General features: G+C 39.2%; 1 protein-coding gene across 16 annotated transcripts in view; it reads left to right on the top strand.

Moving 5' to 3' along the window:
* The window catches only part of SRPK2 (SRSF protein kinase 2), a 255110-nt gene that overhangs the window by 158482 nt on the left and 80399 nt on the right, over positions 1 to 16229 (top strand). For all 16 annotated transcript variants that reach the window (XM_065559685.1, XM_065559775.1, XM_065559727.1 and 13 more), the window contains 2 exons: positions 1629 to 1780; positions 15919 to 16027. In XM_065559685.1, coding sequence (XP_065415757.1) covers positions 1629 to 1780; positions 15919 to 16027 — 261 coding nt within the window. The remainder of the gene's footprint in view (positions 1 to 1628; positions 1781 to 15918; positions 16028 to 16229) is intronic.

Genomic DNA, 16229 nt, shown 5'->3' with positions numbered 1-16229 from the left:
TTCTATTCTCTCCCATTCAAATCTTTAATTTTTTATAATTGTTTATTCCTGTCTATAGCTTAGCAAAAAAGATGATGAAAGATATTCAAAATTGTCTTTCTAAATCTCAGAATTTACTCAGAATGTAATTACACTTCTTCCATTTGTTTCTGGAGGAGGTGGAGGAGGGATAAATTTGATACTCATGCAAGTTCTAATATTGCTTAGAGCAAAGGCATAGCAGCTGGTGTGCAGGCTGCCCCATATTGCCAAGGAAACTTATTTCTGACCAACTGTACCTTGCTGTATTTTCCCAAACAGACTGTATGTTGTGCAAAAAAGTGGAAGGGTATGTGTTGTTATATGGATATATGTAGGACTGAGGTAAATCCACCTAAATAATTTTTTGTCATGATCAAGGAGCAGTATTTGAATTTAGATTTCCAGAGTTGAAAAGTTAACATGTTACACCAATGTATTTTCCTGTCCTCAATTGTTGTGGTTTTAATGGAGAGATACTGGTAATTTAAATGAGATCTTTCAGAGAGCTGGGATTTGCAGTAGATGTGAAAATAAGCATAGATAGTTATGCTGATGATGTAAGGCTGAGATCAACCTTGCCTACAGCACTACGATATATTACTGATCTCTTTTCCTGCAAATAAGATTTTCTGTATACTTGTAAGTATGAATACAACCCCCCCTCCGCCCCCACAACATCAACCTATTTGAGAGAAAAGAAAAAAATGTTTAGCAGATAGGTACCTAAATGTCCTCTTTTTCTTACGTGTATAACTGGTGAAAACCAAAATGTGAAAATCTGACAAAACTCTGAGCTTCAAAATACTAATTGTAATTATTCTAATTATCGTATATGAAATGTATTCTAAATAGCTAAACCAAGAAGACATCTCACTTATAGGATATCTCTTATCTTCAGAAGCCAGAATATTTATCAGAGTACAAAATGTCTTTAACAATTCACTATTTCAAAAACATATTTGGTAAAAATCTGTGTGTTTCCATTGATCGATTCCATTGCATATTTTGAGCAAAGGCTAGCTAAAAAGCTTAGACTTTTCTTCCTATTTACTACTACTCGCTCCTTCCATATTGAGGTGATTTTCTACATTACTGATAGAAATTAGATATGAAAAAAGCCTATTGAGTCATCTAGTTTATTTCAATAGCCGTTGGAGGATTGCTCCCTGCAATATGTTCTTGAAACTTCTTTGTTTGCTGTCACAGAGGAGACTTGGTATAACTTGTCCACGTTGGTCATCTTTGAGGAATATTCTTTCTTGATTCCAAGTACTTCAGACTCTAAAAGCATATGTGCAGTATTTCATGTATTGGTTAGGAATTTGTAATATTTTTATATGTCTAATTATTCCTGATACTATAAACCTTTTATGAGATGTTTCAGTGTAATGGTTTACCTTCATGTGAAAGCTATATCTCGTCTTGCCAGCTTTACCTACATACATTTTTGTAAATACCTGGGGCATTACCAGATAATATAAAGAATAACTGTGGGAAAATAAATGAGATGTATTTCACTAAAATTTGAAAGATGGATTTTGTGGCTAAACCCTCAATTAGCATCCTGACCAAGCTTCTCAGTTAATGTACTTTCTTTTCATTTTCAGGCCAGAGCCTCAACAGAAAGCTCCATCTGCACCACCACCTCCACCTCCGCCCCCACCTCCGCCCCTGCCAGAGCCAGCACCACCAGAACCAGAGGAGGAGATTCTGGGATCTGATGATGAGGAGCAAGAAGACCCTGCAGATTATTGCAAAGGTTTGTGTAATTAAGCACTATATAAAAAGTTGAATGTTAAATAGTAAACATCTATATAGCCCTTGACAACTTTGGTCCTCAAGAGCCACTTGAATGGTCTTCTTTTAGAGTGAAGCTTATGCTTTTGTGTGGTAGAGACAGAGTTTTCTTAGTGCTGGTCCTAGATTATGGAATTCACTCCTGCAAGAACCAAGGGTATGTCTACACTAGAGAGACTATACAGGCATTGCTATGTCACCGTAGCTATGTTGGCATAACCCTGTAGTATAGATGCTGCCTATATGTTGGTGTGGGAGCACCACCTCCCTGATTGATGGTAGCTCTAAGTCGATGGAAACATTCTTCTGTTGACTTAGCTTCATCTATACAGGGGATTAGTTTGGCATAACTGTGTCGCTCAGGGAGTGCTTTTTTTCCCCACACACCTGAGCAACGTAATTATGTTGATCTAATTTTTAAGTGTAGACCAAGCCTAAGAATGGCCACAAAAGTCACCATTTTCTGTCTATGCAATGCTTATCACTTTTATTTATTTTACTTTCCCCTAGGCAAAGGAATGGAGAGAACATTTTTGGACCAACATTAGACACATTATTTTTTAACTCTGCGAGGTTTTTAAATAGTTTGGTAACTGGGATGATATAATGATATAATAACCTATACTTAGAATAGAATTTATTTCTCTGATTCTTCCCTCTAACTTCTCTGCACCATTGAGACTCACATTCACTCACTGGAAATCTTCTGATCCTGTCCTTGTACATTATATGGAAACTTTATTCATACCTTTCTTATTCTGCTATTCTGCCTGATTTACGATGTGCATGGGCTAATTAGATCATCAGCTAGTCCAATTGCCCCAACTTCTGCAGGGAGTCTTGGAACCATATCTTGGGGCATCACTGGGAATCTGGTAAAGTACGAAACATTATTTTAGTGGAGAATGCAGATAAACTCAAGACAAGTGAAAGACAAGTAAATGTTGAGCAAAAAACGTTAATGTGAACCAGGAGCAATCAAAAAAGTGCAGATCTGTTGCCCCATGAGAACGCCTGTTCTTAGTGTTATGCATGTTACATCACATAGGCGCATAATTTTGTCAGAGCATTCCATACACTAAAGAATTTCTAAAAAATATTCTTTAAATTTGGATAAGGCCAGAGTAAAGTCTTGTAATTGTTGAAGGTGTGTTTTGGTTGCTGTCAATCTTGCTCTAATTCTACCAGTTGTACAGTAAAATTATGCAGTTTTATTTAAAAACCCAATCCAGTTTTTGTGTAGTTTAGTAAATGCCACACTAATTACTCTTACAAAAATATTCCAAATACCAGGCTTTTCATGGGATGGAGGGGTTCTTTAAGCTCCAAAGATACCATTTTTTTTTAAGTATCAGAGGGGTAGCTGTGTTAGTCTGAATCTGTAAAAAGCAACAGAGGGTCCTGTGGCACCTTTAAGACTAAAGGAAGTATTGGAGCATAAGCTTTCGTGGGTGAATGCCCACTTCATCAGACGCAAGTAATGGAAATTTCCAGAGGCAGGTATAAATCAGTATGGAGATAACGTATTCCATCTGTATGTGGGATGTTTGTGTAGAGAGCCTCTACATCCATGGTGGCTAGGATGGTGTTTTCTGGGAGGTCACCAATGCATTGTAGTTTTCTCAGGAAATCAGTGGTGTCACGGAGATAGCTGGGAGTGCTGGTGGCGTAGGGTCTGAGTAGGGAGTCCACATATCCAGACAGTCCTTCAGTGAGAGTGCCAATGCCCGAGATGATGGGGCGTCCAGGATTTCCAGGTTTGTGGATCTTGGGTAGTAGATAGAATAACCCCGGTCGGGGCTCTAAGGGTATGTTGATTTGTTCCTGTGTTAGTGTAGGGAGTGTCCTGAGTAGATGGTGCAGTTTCTTAGTGTATTCCTCAGTGGGATCTGAGGAAAGTGGCCTGTAGAATTTGGTATTGGAGAGTTGTCTGGCAGCCTCCTTCTGGTAGTCAGACCTGTTCATGATGACAACACCACCTCCTTTATCAGCCTCTTTGATGATAATGTCAGGGTGGTTTCTGAGGCTGTGGATGGCATTGCGTTCTGCACGACTTAGGTTATGAGACAAGCGATGTTGTTTTTCCACAATTTCTGCCTGTGCATGTCGGCGGAAGCATTCTATGTATAGGTCCAGACTGTCATTTCGAACCTCAGGAGGAGTCCATGTGGAGTTCTTCTTCCTGTGTTGTTGGTGGGAGGGTATCTGTGTATCAGTGCGCTGTTCAGTGTTATCTTGGAAGTATTCTTTGAGTCGGAGGCGGCGAAAGTAGACTTCCAGATCACCACAGAACTGTATCATGTTCGTGGGGATGCTGGGGCAAAAAGAGATCCCCGAGATAGGACAGACTCTTCTGCTGGGTTGAGTGTGTAGCTGGATAAATTGACGATATTGCTGGGTGAGTTAGGGGTACCCCTGTTGTGGCCCCATGTGGCAGGTAGGATTTTAGACAGCTTACGGCCCTTTTTCCTCTGTAGAGAGGTGAAGTGTGTAATGTAGATCTCCTGTCTTATTTTGTTATATATGCCATCAAGTGTGTAACATAGATCTCCTGTCTTATTTTATGTTATATATGCCATCATGTGCCAGCAATGCCCCTCTGCTATGTACATTGGCCAAACTGGACAGTCACTACGCAAGAGGATAAATGGACACAAGTCAGATATCAGGAATGGCAATATACAAAAACCTGTAGGAGAACACTTCAACCTCCCTGGCCACACAATAGCAGATGTTAAGGTAGCCATCTTACAGCAAAAAAACTTCAGAACCAGACTCCAAAGAGAAACTGCTGAACTCCAGTTCATTTGCAAATTTGACACCATCAGATCAGGATTAAACAAAGACTGTGAATGGCTATCCAACTACAGAAGCAGTTTCTCCTCCCGTGGTGTTCACACCTCAAGTGCTAGCAGAGCACCTCACCCTCCCTGATTGAACTAACCTCGTTATCTCCATACTGAATTATACCTGCCTCTGGAAATTTCCATTACTTGTGTCTGATGAAGTGGGCATTCACCCACAAAAGCTTATGCTCCAATACTTCTGTTAGTCTTAAAGGTGCCACAGGACCCTCCATTTTTTTTAACCAACTTTATTTCACTTCAAACCTTAATGCTCTATATCTTGATGACCACCATTCCTTTTTAGAAGAACTAGATGCTATTCCCTCTGAAACTGTGACTACTATCTCCAAATCAGCCAGGGAAAGTTCCTCAGATTTGTCACCTAAAAAAAATGGCTGAGGTTTGGGAATCTCCGTCACATCCTCTGCAGTGAAGACCAATGCAAAGACTTAATTTAGCTTCTCCACAACGGCCTTGTCTTCCTTGAGTGCCCTTTTAGCATCTAGATCATCCAGTGGCCCCACTGATTGTTTGGCAGGCTTCCTACTTCTTATGTACTTAAAAAAATTTTTTTTGCTGTTTAGTTTTTGTGTCTTTTACTAGTTGCTCTTCACATTCTTTTTTGGCTTGCCTGATTTTATTTTTACACTTGTCTTGCCAGAGTTTATGCTCCCTTCTACTTTCCTCAGAAGGATTCAACTTCCAGTTTTTAAAGGATGTCTTATTGTCTCTAACCACCTCTTTTACATTGTTGTTTAGCAATGGTGGCAGTTTTCTGGACCTCTTGCTGTTTTTTCTTTCTTGGGTTATAATTTAGTTTGAACATCTATTATGGTTAATTTTCCATGCATTTTGCAGGCATTTCACTCTTGTGACTGTTTGTCTTAATTCCTGTTTAACTAGCTTCCTCATTTTTGTATAGTTCCCCTTTTTGAAGTTAAATGCTACTTTGTTGGGTTTCTGTGGTATTTTTACCCCCACCCCCACCCCCGGGAGTTAAATTTAATTACATTATGGTTGCTATTACTGGGCAGTTCAGATATATTCACCTCTTGGATCAGATCTTGTGCGCCACTTAGGACTTTATCAAAACTTGCTTTTTGTGGGTTCAAGGACTAGCTGCTCCATGAAGCAGTCATTAATGGTATCTATACATTTTATATCTGCATCCAATCTTGAGGTGATATGTACCCAGTCAATATGGGGATAGTTGAAATCCCCCATTATTATTAGGTTTTCTGTTTTTGTAGCCTCTCTAATCTCCCTGAACATTTCATAATCACCATCACCATCCTGGTCAAGTGGTCAGTAGCATATTCCTACTGTTATCCTCATTATTCAAGCATGGACTTTCTATCCATAGAGATTTTGTGGTACAGTTTGATTAATTTAAGATTTGTACTATATTTGACGTTATGCTTTCTTTCACATGCTCTGCCACTCCCTCACCAGCATGACCTATTCGATCATTCCTATATAGTTTGTACCTTGGTATTACCGTGCCCCATTGATTATCATTGTTCCACTGAGTTTCTGTGATCACTATTATATTCAATATCTTCATTGAATACTAGGCACTCCCCGTTCACCCATCTTAGTATTTAGACTTCTAGCAATTGTATTCAAGCACTTAATATAATTTAAATGTACCTAGCTTAAATGTGCTGTACTTAAAATGCTTTTTAAGGATATTTAACTTCCACAATGTTTGCTTACTTCGTAATGGTATAGCCTGATAACTATAAACCTATCGATGACCCACTTATTTGTCCCGTTATCTATTCACAATGGCATATGAATGTGCAAATCTTTGCTTGCTATTTTAACTTTTGGCTAAAAAAAAATGCATCTTTTCACATGCTGCCTTAGATTGAGTTCTCATTTTTAATGTCGCCCTTCCATGTTATTAGCTTTCTTTTTCAGGTAACCTCATATTTTAGCTAGCATTTTATTGATTTTTGTTTTATAATAAAAAAGTATGTTTTAACAGCATATCATGACAATGCAGCCATGTCAATACATATACATCATACAACATTTGATCCTGTGCTAATACAGTTCATAACAGTTAAGAACCTACTCTGACTAAGTTAAAGCAGTATTGCAAGATGTGGGAAATAATCTAAATAACTAATATTGGTGTTATTCTGAATTCACCATGATGGAAATAAGTTCTTCATTAATTCCAAAAAAGGGAGAGGGAGAGTTAAATGGTAAAGAGAATGTAATTAAACCAGTTTGGCCATAAATAAATTATATAAAAAGTAAAAGCTCATTCTAAATATTCATCTGTGTATCAAATAGAGTGGTTCCAAAACATATCTAATATCTTTAGGGCTTGATCCTATTCCTACTGAAGTAATTGGGATCCTTTCCATTTTCTTGTTGGGAGTTTAGTTTTATCTGTATCTGCTGGAAAAATAAATGTTTTCTTATCAGAATAACTGTACTTACAAAGAAAGTTTCCTTTGGTTGGATGATTTGATATAAATGTTAGTCCTGGAGAATGCTAATTTTACCTCTGTTGAGCTGCATTTGGCTTCCTTTGGGATCACATTTTGGGTACATAGATTTTCACAAATAGACAGGAAGGAAAAAGAATACCAGATTTCTTTCTAGATAGCATAAGTGAACTATCTCATTCCTAGAAGATGAGTGTATTTAACTCAGTTGTTCAGTTAACTGCCTCAGCATCCTGTTTTTCAAAAAAGTCCCATAACTTAAATTTGTAAGAGATTTGATATCTCCATTTCTGAATATTCACTTAGACTTTAAATTTATCCAGTAAGAGAGTTCAGACTGCTCAAAAGTAGTAAAGGAACTTGACCTTTGAGAACAAATAGAAATACAAAAATTACACTGTATTTTTGGAGAAATGGCTAACAATCATCAGATGCCACAACAAAAAAGCATTATAAAAATTGACTAAACCTGTCATTCCATATCCAAGAGTCGTAGATCTAGGCTAATATGTCATTGTGGTTCATAATTTTTCATGCAAGCATGTACCTTGGTGGACTATAATTTTAAAGTTCCTATTTCCTAGCATGGAAAAAGTTTGATTTCTTAGCTATTATACAAACTAGTATTTATAGGTATCAAAAATTATACTAATCTATGGGATTCTAAACCTTCAGATGGCTTAAAATCTTGAGCCTAGTTCAGATACTGTGGAAGCAACCATTAAAATCAGGTCATATCTGAAGTGCAGGGAAAAGAAAATTGAATAATCAAAACACTGTTTGTTATTGAAAATTACATATCTTGCAAAATTATCATATCTGTCCCCGGAGATGACTTTTTCCATAATACCAGACATAAGTGAATGAGTTCCAGGTTTTGTAGTTTTAATTTTTTTAACAGTATTTCATAGAAACAAAGTGATCTTGTGTCCTGGCCCAAAATTCCTTCCTGACATAGTAACTCTGTTTAATCGGAAACATTGTATTAGTCTCTGTTTCCAGTTTTCTTTCCAAAATGTCATAATCTATGTGGGGACACTAGATCACATAAGTTCCTAAATATCTAGTTAAGTCAAAAGTCTTCCAGAAGTCAGCTATCAGTTGATATTTTGTGACCTATGGTAATAAATCAATAGGGTTGTTTGTCTCAGCCAGACATTTAAAATGGATTAGACATTGTATTAAAACTTCTTACAGGTGTTCCTGAAAGATTAAAAGAACAGGAGTACTTGTGGCACCTTAGAGACTAACAAATTTATTAGAGCATAAGCTTTCGTGGACTACAGCCCACTTCTTCGGATGCATATAGAGTGGAATAAATATTGAGGAGATATATATCCACACATACAGAGAGCATAAACAGGTGGGAGTTGTCTTACCAACTCTGAGAGACCAATTAAGTAAGAGGGAAAAAGAAAAGAAAAAAAAAAACCTTTTAAAGTGATAATCAAGATAGCCCAGTACAGACAGTTTGATAAGAAGTGTGAGAATACTTACAAGGGGAGATAGATTCAATGTTTGTAATGGCTCAGCCATTCCCAGTCCTTATTCAATCCTGAATTACAAACATTGAATCTATCTCCCCTTGTAAGTATTCTCACACTTCTTATCAAACTGTCTGTACTGGGCTATCTTGATTATCACTTCAAAAGTTTTTTTTCTCTTACTTAATTGGCCTCTCAGAGTTGGTAAGACAACTCCCACCTGTTTATGCTCTCTGTATGTGTGTATATATACCTCCTCAATATTTATTCCACTCTATATGCATCCGAAGAAGTGGGCTGTAGTCCACGAAAGCTTATGCTCTAATAAATTTGTTAGTCTCTAAGGTGCCACAAGTACTCCTGTTCTTTTTGCGGATACAGACTAACACGGCTGCTACTCTGAAACCTGAAAGATTAAAGGCTCTTTCCACATCCTTAAGGCAGCTTCCATGGTCTACTTAGTTTTGGAACTCTGATTTTGTGGAATGACATTGAGGGTGGCAAGGGCTTTGGTCCCAAATGTTTGGTTCAGTGATGATGGTGCTTACCTGGCTCCAAGAGATCCAGATTTCCCAAAAGTTTTGGACCAGCTGACTGAGTGCCAGCACCCTGACAGTGTGGCTCAGTCACACCAATATCTTTGAAGTATTAGTTATAAGTAGGGCTCCGTGTTTGTCATGGGGAGGTTGTGGAAGTCACGGATTCTGTGACTTCCTCCTGCGACCTTCCTGATTTCTGCAGCGGCCGGAGTGGCTGACTCCAGAACCGCCCAAAGCAGCTGGCCCTGAGGATCACCCAAGCAGTGGCTGGTGCAGCTGGCCGACTGAGTAGCAGTCGGGGGCAGCGGGAGCAGCCACAGCTTGGTGGCTCCCGGCAGCAGTCCCAAGGCAGCTGGAGCGGCGGCAGGGCCCCTGGGGCTCCCCCCTCGCAGTTGATGCCATGGGCCCCCGGGCTCACCCCCTCTCCCCAAGCTTCAATCAGGGGTATTTATAGTATAAGTCATGGAAAGGTCATGGGCCATGATTTTTTGTTTCTTGCCTGTGACCTGTCCATGCCTTTTACTAAAAATACCTGTGATTAAATCGTAGCTTTAGTTACAAGTAACTTTTCTTTTAGTGTGTTGGGACTGAATTGCAAGGAACAACACCTTTATAACATCTTATGTATAAGAACCTGACTGAATGGACTGTGTGGTGTGACATGGAGCCCTATAAAAATACATTTCTCTTTTGTTCTCCACTCACTCTGTGTTTGGAGATTGAGAAGAATATGTCTCTGCACAGGGAATCGAGCCTGGAGGAGGTAATTTTGCTGAGGAACCTCAAAGTCTGCTTTTGCTTATATTGATTCCTAGCTTGTTTGTAAGTAATTGTATTAGTTTGAGAATATGTATTCTGTCATGCTGTCTGGAGTGGCTCACAACTGTGAGTGCCTACCTTAAGGCAGACTGTCAGAAAACAAGGGCAGACATCCCTAACTAGTGGTTTATTTTATAATTAGATTTTACCACGCCAGTAACAAATGTGAACTCCTGGATCACTATACCAGTCTTACCATGGAGTCACAGACAGTCCCCTTAGACTCTCTAGCCTATTTTGCGATAATAGTCACTTAAAGCAAAAATCACACATCAGGTTTCTCTCAATCCCAAGAGACCAGTCACTTACCCCAGATCAATTGGTACTCTGGATCTTACACCAAAGACAATGCTGGCAGCCAATTCTATAATAAACTAACTAAGGGTTTATTAGCTAAGAAAAAAGAATGAGAGTTATTGAGAGATTAAAGCAGGTAAAATATGTGCACAGGTGAGTCACCGTTTGTAACTCCAAATGGTGGCAGTGATGTAATAAACTGCCAGTTCCCCAAAAGTCTTTCAAGGTACCCAGATTGTCTTTTGGATCTCCAGTTTGCATCTGGCACACTTCCCTGTAAAAGTCCAAACAGTTCAGAGATGAAGGATCTTTCTTGGAATCCATTCTTATATCTTCTTCTGTCAGAAGACCAGCTGACAGTGTCTCTACCCGCGTGGGCTTTTCCTTTGATGACAATGGGTGAGGAATGCACTTTGAATCTCTGACCTCAGTCATCACCACAGTGGCCATTTGCTTTGGAATTAGCACCTTTTCTGATAGTTCTTCATTAGCATTCCCCAAGGCTTCTTTGATGTCTGATGAGTTATTTAGTTACAGGGATATACGTAATCTAAATGTTTGCTATTACATTATAACGGGAACAGATAAGTGAAAACAATGCCTGTAACATCCCATTAGTTTTATGAAGTTTAAACACCCAAAACACTAATCGCTTTGATCTATACTAATACACAAGTGAGAATAGTCTCTGACATGACCTGGTCTGCAAGCATCACATATTCACCTTTTGCTACCTTTTCTGTTTCTGTTAATCTTCCCGTACCTTACATTAAGGGGGAGGAATATAAAAATTGGAACTTACCATGTTCCATTAGTGTGTCTCTTCTTCTCTTAACTCCATCCTCAAAACCATCTGAGACTCCTCATTAATTTTTCAGTGAAACATTACCATACTTTGCCAGTAAATCAACCTTGATCTGAAATCCCAAGGTGGGGCTGCTTTGAGGACTGAGCAGGTAATTCGACTTCCATACACATTAAACACTTGAACCTCTATTAACTGTGCCAACAAATGTGCGTAGTCAGTACCTAACTGATTTTATTGTTAATGCTTCTACTAAGAACTTCACTTGGGTCTCTAGCTCATTTCACATTGGCCAGCAAACATCTCTCAGGTGGTAATGATTTTTTCAGTCTCTAGGCTAGGATTGATTTGAACTAGCAACCTAAAGTGTAAGAGTGCAGTTATCAACCTGACGAGCCTTACTGTACTCCTAGGCCATCAGTATAGAATTGGAGCTCATTATCTTCTCTGATTAAATAACCTAAGAGGCAGAAAAGCATTTCTAAAAGTATCTACTGATGGAAATTAAAGAAGTAGACAAAAAAAATGAAAGTAATAGCGCGCACAAAGTTCATAGAATACCATGACTAGCCTACTTGTTCCTAATATATATGTATAGTTAAGTTAGGCCTCTTACATTTTTCTATGAGGTCATGGTCATTAGTTGATGTGATATCATTAAAGGGGGGAACTTCTTTTGTGTGCAAGAAATTGATTTAATTAGATCAGTCACTGTTCCCTGAAGACTTGATTCAAAGCCCAGTGAAATCAGTGGAAAGACTCTCCTTGACTTCAGTGGGTTTTAGATCAGGTCTGTTTAAATATCCACTTGTCTAGAAATGTAATTAAATCTCAAAATTCCAACTGCCTGATTTGTGAAGGCATATATGAACCATGATGCTATTATTCTCCTATTTCTGAAAAACCTTAAACATTTGGAGATTACTCTCAAGAGACCATCATCAGTTGGAATACTTTGCCTCTCTGATTTTCTAGTTTCTTCTCCAGAGATGTCTCCCATTCATTCGGTTCACAAAGGGGATAATTCCCTACACAGCAGTGGAATTCATCAGCTACGATTACCAATACATTCAAGAGCATTAAGGAATACATTAAGGAATAATGATCTCTCTTATTTTCTCTCTCTCTCTCTCTCATGCGTTCAGCAGTTGCATCAGAAACATCATTATTTTCTGTGGAGAACTGAAAAGCACAACACAGCTTTTGTTATGATCTGAGCAGTACTACTTATACACTGAATATTTACAAATCCTGGTGTTTGTATCACCCAAAAGTACACAATTTCATTAACACCCCCCCCCCCCCCGTGATGGGGTGCCCCATTCACTGCTATGCTTGTACCTCCTTCTGGCCGCTCTTGGGATTAGCTCACGAGATCGACGCCCTTTCCCGGGGTCACACGCTGTCACTCTGTCTTTCCCTCTGGTCTGTAGCCCTCTCTCACTCCAGGAACTGCAGTATCCTTTTTGTGACTCGGCCCTCTGGCCAGGTCACTCAGCATTACCCCCTTCCAGAGTATAGGCTTTCAGAGTCTCTGTCACTCCTGCAGTGACCCGGGCAGTTCACTGTCCTGCTGGTGCCACTTTCCCAGTGGCAGGAAGGGGAATCCGGGCCAACTCTCTACTCCAGGGTTCCAGCCCAGGAACCCTACAACATGCAGCCAAGGTCTGTTCAGTTGCCAACCTTGCTGCTTATACCCTGGGCTGCTTCCTATCCTCCAGGAAGTCAGCCTCTCTACTGCCTCTTCCCAGGGAGCAAATGTGGGCTACTTGTCTCTGTAGCCCCCAAACACACCCCCTTCTCCCAGGAAGTGACTGCAGACTACCTTCCTGCTCTCAGCTCCCTGGCTTTATGGAAGCCCCATCTGTACCCACACAGAGGAGCTTCCTCTAATTAGGGCTTTCCTCTCAGACTTCAGCCTAATAGGTTATTTGGCCATCTGGCCTCCATTAACCCCTTCTGGGCGAGCGTGGGGTGAACACCCCAATCATACCTCCTAATTCTGTATGAATGTTTGTTTATAACTCACTTGCCTATTGCTTTCTAAATAACCTTTTTTTGTGCTATGAAGCATTGAAATACATCCCACTAATCACAGCAAAGGAGTAGACACCAATATTTAAAATGCCTTTTTCCTAGTACTGGTGTTACCTGGTGCTTCAGAACTGCAAATTAGCACCCCACTGCTTCAAGCATGAACAGGAATAACTTTGCATATGTGGGTGGTGTCATTGACTACTCTCATGAGTAAAGTTACCCCTGTGCAAGTCTGCAGGATTGGGGCCTAGGGCAACAGAAAAAGGTGCTGTGAAAAATGCACCCAGAGAAACAGAGCATTTGGAATTCTATTACAGCAGTAGTTTTGGGGGTGATGTAGTGGTAATATAAATAAATTTTTATATGAAACTGGCAGTATTCTAATAATGTGATCCTTTACTAAAAGAGAACAGTCCTGAATTGAATGAGACTCTGGCAGTTTATCTGTCCATGAGACACATCTGTTGGTGCCTCATAAGGTCCAAAATACTGTGTACCACATATCTTATTTAGGGAGAAGAATGATTTTGAGTCATATAATCACAGTAGGACCCATTTATACCACTTTAGTAGTGTAAAGAAACGTTAAAATGGGCACCCATTTGTGTTCCTTGGTATGTTTGATGACTATTAGGGAAGGTGTAAGATATTTCAGACATTTTTCATTTTGTCCTGTTTAATTACAAAGATTTGCTGTGTAACTTAAAGGTGCTAAAACTGAGTCTTAAATATTTTCAGCTTCTAAAACTTCAGTGAGGAAAATTGTATCTTTTGCCAAGAGAATGATTGCGCAGGGAATAATATTTCATACTTCTCAAATTTTGCATGCAACAGATGAAGTGTGCATAAGAAAAGAAATGATTTAGTAAGTTGTGTGTTAGAGATGTACGTAATCTTGGCTGTCAGGTCAACAGATTTAATTCTTCTCAGAAATGCAAACCCTTTTAGGAATAGGAAGTGGTATTGCTCTTTCCTCCCTTTTCCACTATCCTGCATATGTCTCTTGAGATCTGTCTTTCTTTATTTCATCTAACTAGTAGTTTAAACCTAGATTTATGGAGAATTGGTATGAATCCTTTGATTGTAATCCAGTTCTGTAGTTGTTAGGAAGCAAGTTAATATTTATCCAGATCTTCAGTTTCTAGCCTTCCAGCTATACAGTTAGGTCTGTTAGTTAAATGGTCAAGCTAGTTCTTTGGTTTTGTTTGTAAGATGATTTCTCCATTGGTGTTTGGTCTTGCAGTGGATTTGTGTGTGTGTGTTGACCAAATGTTTATGATGAAATGAATAATATTAGGTGACTGCTATAGACAAAGCCTTTGGACTGTGCATGGACATGTGCAGGATCAGGGCTTCCCATCTTAAGAAGTCTAAGATATCTGCTACCTTTGAATATGAAGTAGATAGCAAAGTTTCAGTATTTCCTTTGAGTAAATATGCTCTAGGTTTTCTCTTGAAGAAATCTGCTCTGATCCAGATTTGGAGTGCTACTGTAAAAAAAAAAAAAATCTGTTGTTGCTTGAGAGTTAAGAATCTAAGGTTTGGGAATGAGACACATCTTTTATTAGTTACCACAGTGCATTTTTAAAATCAAGACATTGTGTTCCCAGTTATGGGATGTCATGAACCACAGGGTGAGCTCTCCTAGTGATAGGCCCTGGGCCTCTACCTCACTTTAAGGGGAGTCCCAAGATTCTACCATTCTTAGATTGAACCACTAGGCTTCAGAACCCTTCTTTCTCACTGTGGCTACTTTAGCAGATCCAATTTGAATTGGGTCCCTGCAGGAGTCTTCTATCTTGGGAGCTTTGTGACCAGAAAATATATCAGTGACACACTGCAGCCTTTTAAAAACAAAGTATTGTTTAATAGTCAACAGGAACGAACTAGTCAGAGTCTTGTATTAAAATAATGAATAAGGCCTACACACATGAGTATTACCTTAACTTTATTCTTTCCTTACAAGTTTTGGGTAAGTTCCACTCAGCCTAGACACCCCTACTCCTGGCCTTGGACAGCCAGCCACTGCAGCATTCTCTCCGGCCTGGTCTACACTTACAATTTAGATTGACCTAGCTATCTTTCTGAATGCCATAGTTAAGCCAACCTAACCCCTGGTGTAGACACAACTAAGTCAATGGAAGAATTACCAGCATTCAGGGAAGTGGATTGCCTGAATTGATGGGAAACCCCTTTCTGTCGATGTAGGAAGCACCTGCACTGCCGTGCTATAACGGCATAGCTGCAACACTTGTAGTATAGACATAGCCTCAGTGCCACTCTGTCAGATACTCCCCTCCAGCCAGTGCTGCCTGCTCACCCGCCTTCCTTTCTAGGCTGGAATCTTTAACAGTTTAGTTCCCTTTGGTGTTAGGTATGGGGCTGGGAAAAATAAAATGGCAAGTCTTGCAGGAGGGCATTTTCCAATAATAATGGCCCCATAGTTCTCTTGAGTACTCTTGGTAATCTCTTGGGAGGTTTTGTCTCCTACTTGTTTTCCCCCAGCAGCTTCCTTTGATTTAACTCTGGGCAGTCATATAGAATAATATCAAGCTGGTAAACTGAGGCATATAATTTTCATAGAAATACAGAAATCTCCACATTTTCCACAAGGGAGGGTGTAAAGAATGTAGATGTAGAACATTTTTGAGGCAAAATATTGTAATTGTAGAAAAAACTTATTGCAATTTCCTGATTTATAGTTTAGGACATCTTTAAAAGGTGTTTGGTATTAAAGGAATAAACAGGTAAGTAGAAGTATCTGCTTATTTTTCTGAATGTACTTCTTCTTCTTTTTTTTTTTTTTGAAAGGTGGCTATCATCCAGTGAAAATTGGAGATCTTTTCAATGGCCGGTATCATGTAATTAGGAAGCTAGGATGGGGACACTTCTCTACAGTTTGGCTATGCTGGGATATGCAGTAAGAGATCTACATATATATATTTGTCTTTAAACTTCTTTTTTCCATTTCTAATCAAGTAAATGCTGATTTGTTATAGGTGCAGTAACTTTTGTTTTAGATACAGGCTGAAGCTATCCACATGTTTTGTTGTGTCTTTGTTGTTGTTTGGTAAACAACTGTATATAGAGCTGTCCACAGTGTTTTTCTCCTTTTGGATAAG

This window comes from Chrysemys picta, chromosome 1 (assembly GCF_011386835.1).
Source record: "Chrysemys picta bellii isolate R12L10 chromosome 1, ASM1138683v2, whole genome shotgun sequence".
Classification (NCBI taxonomy): domain Eukaryota; kingdom Metazoa; phylum Chordata; order Testudines; family Emydidae; genus Chrysemys; species Chrysemys picta.
This window is presented reverse-complemented; position numbering and strand designations above follow the sequence as displayed.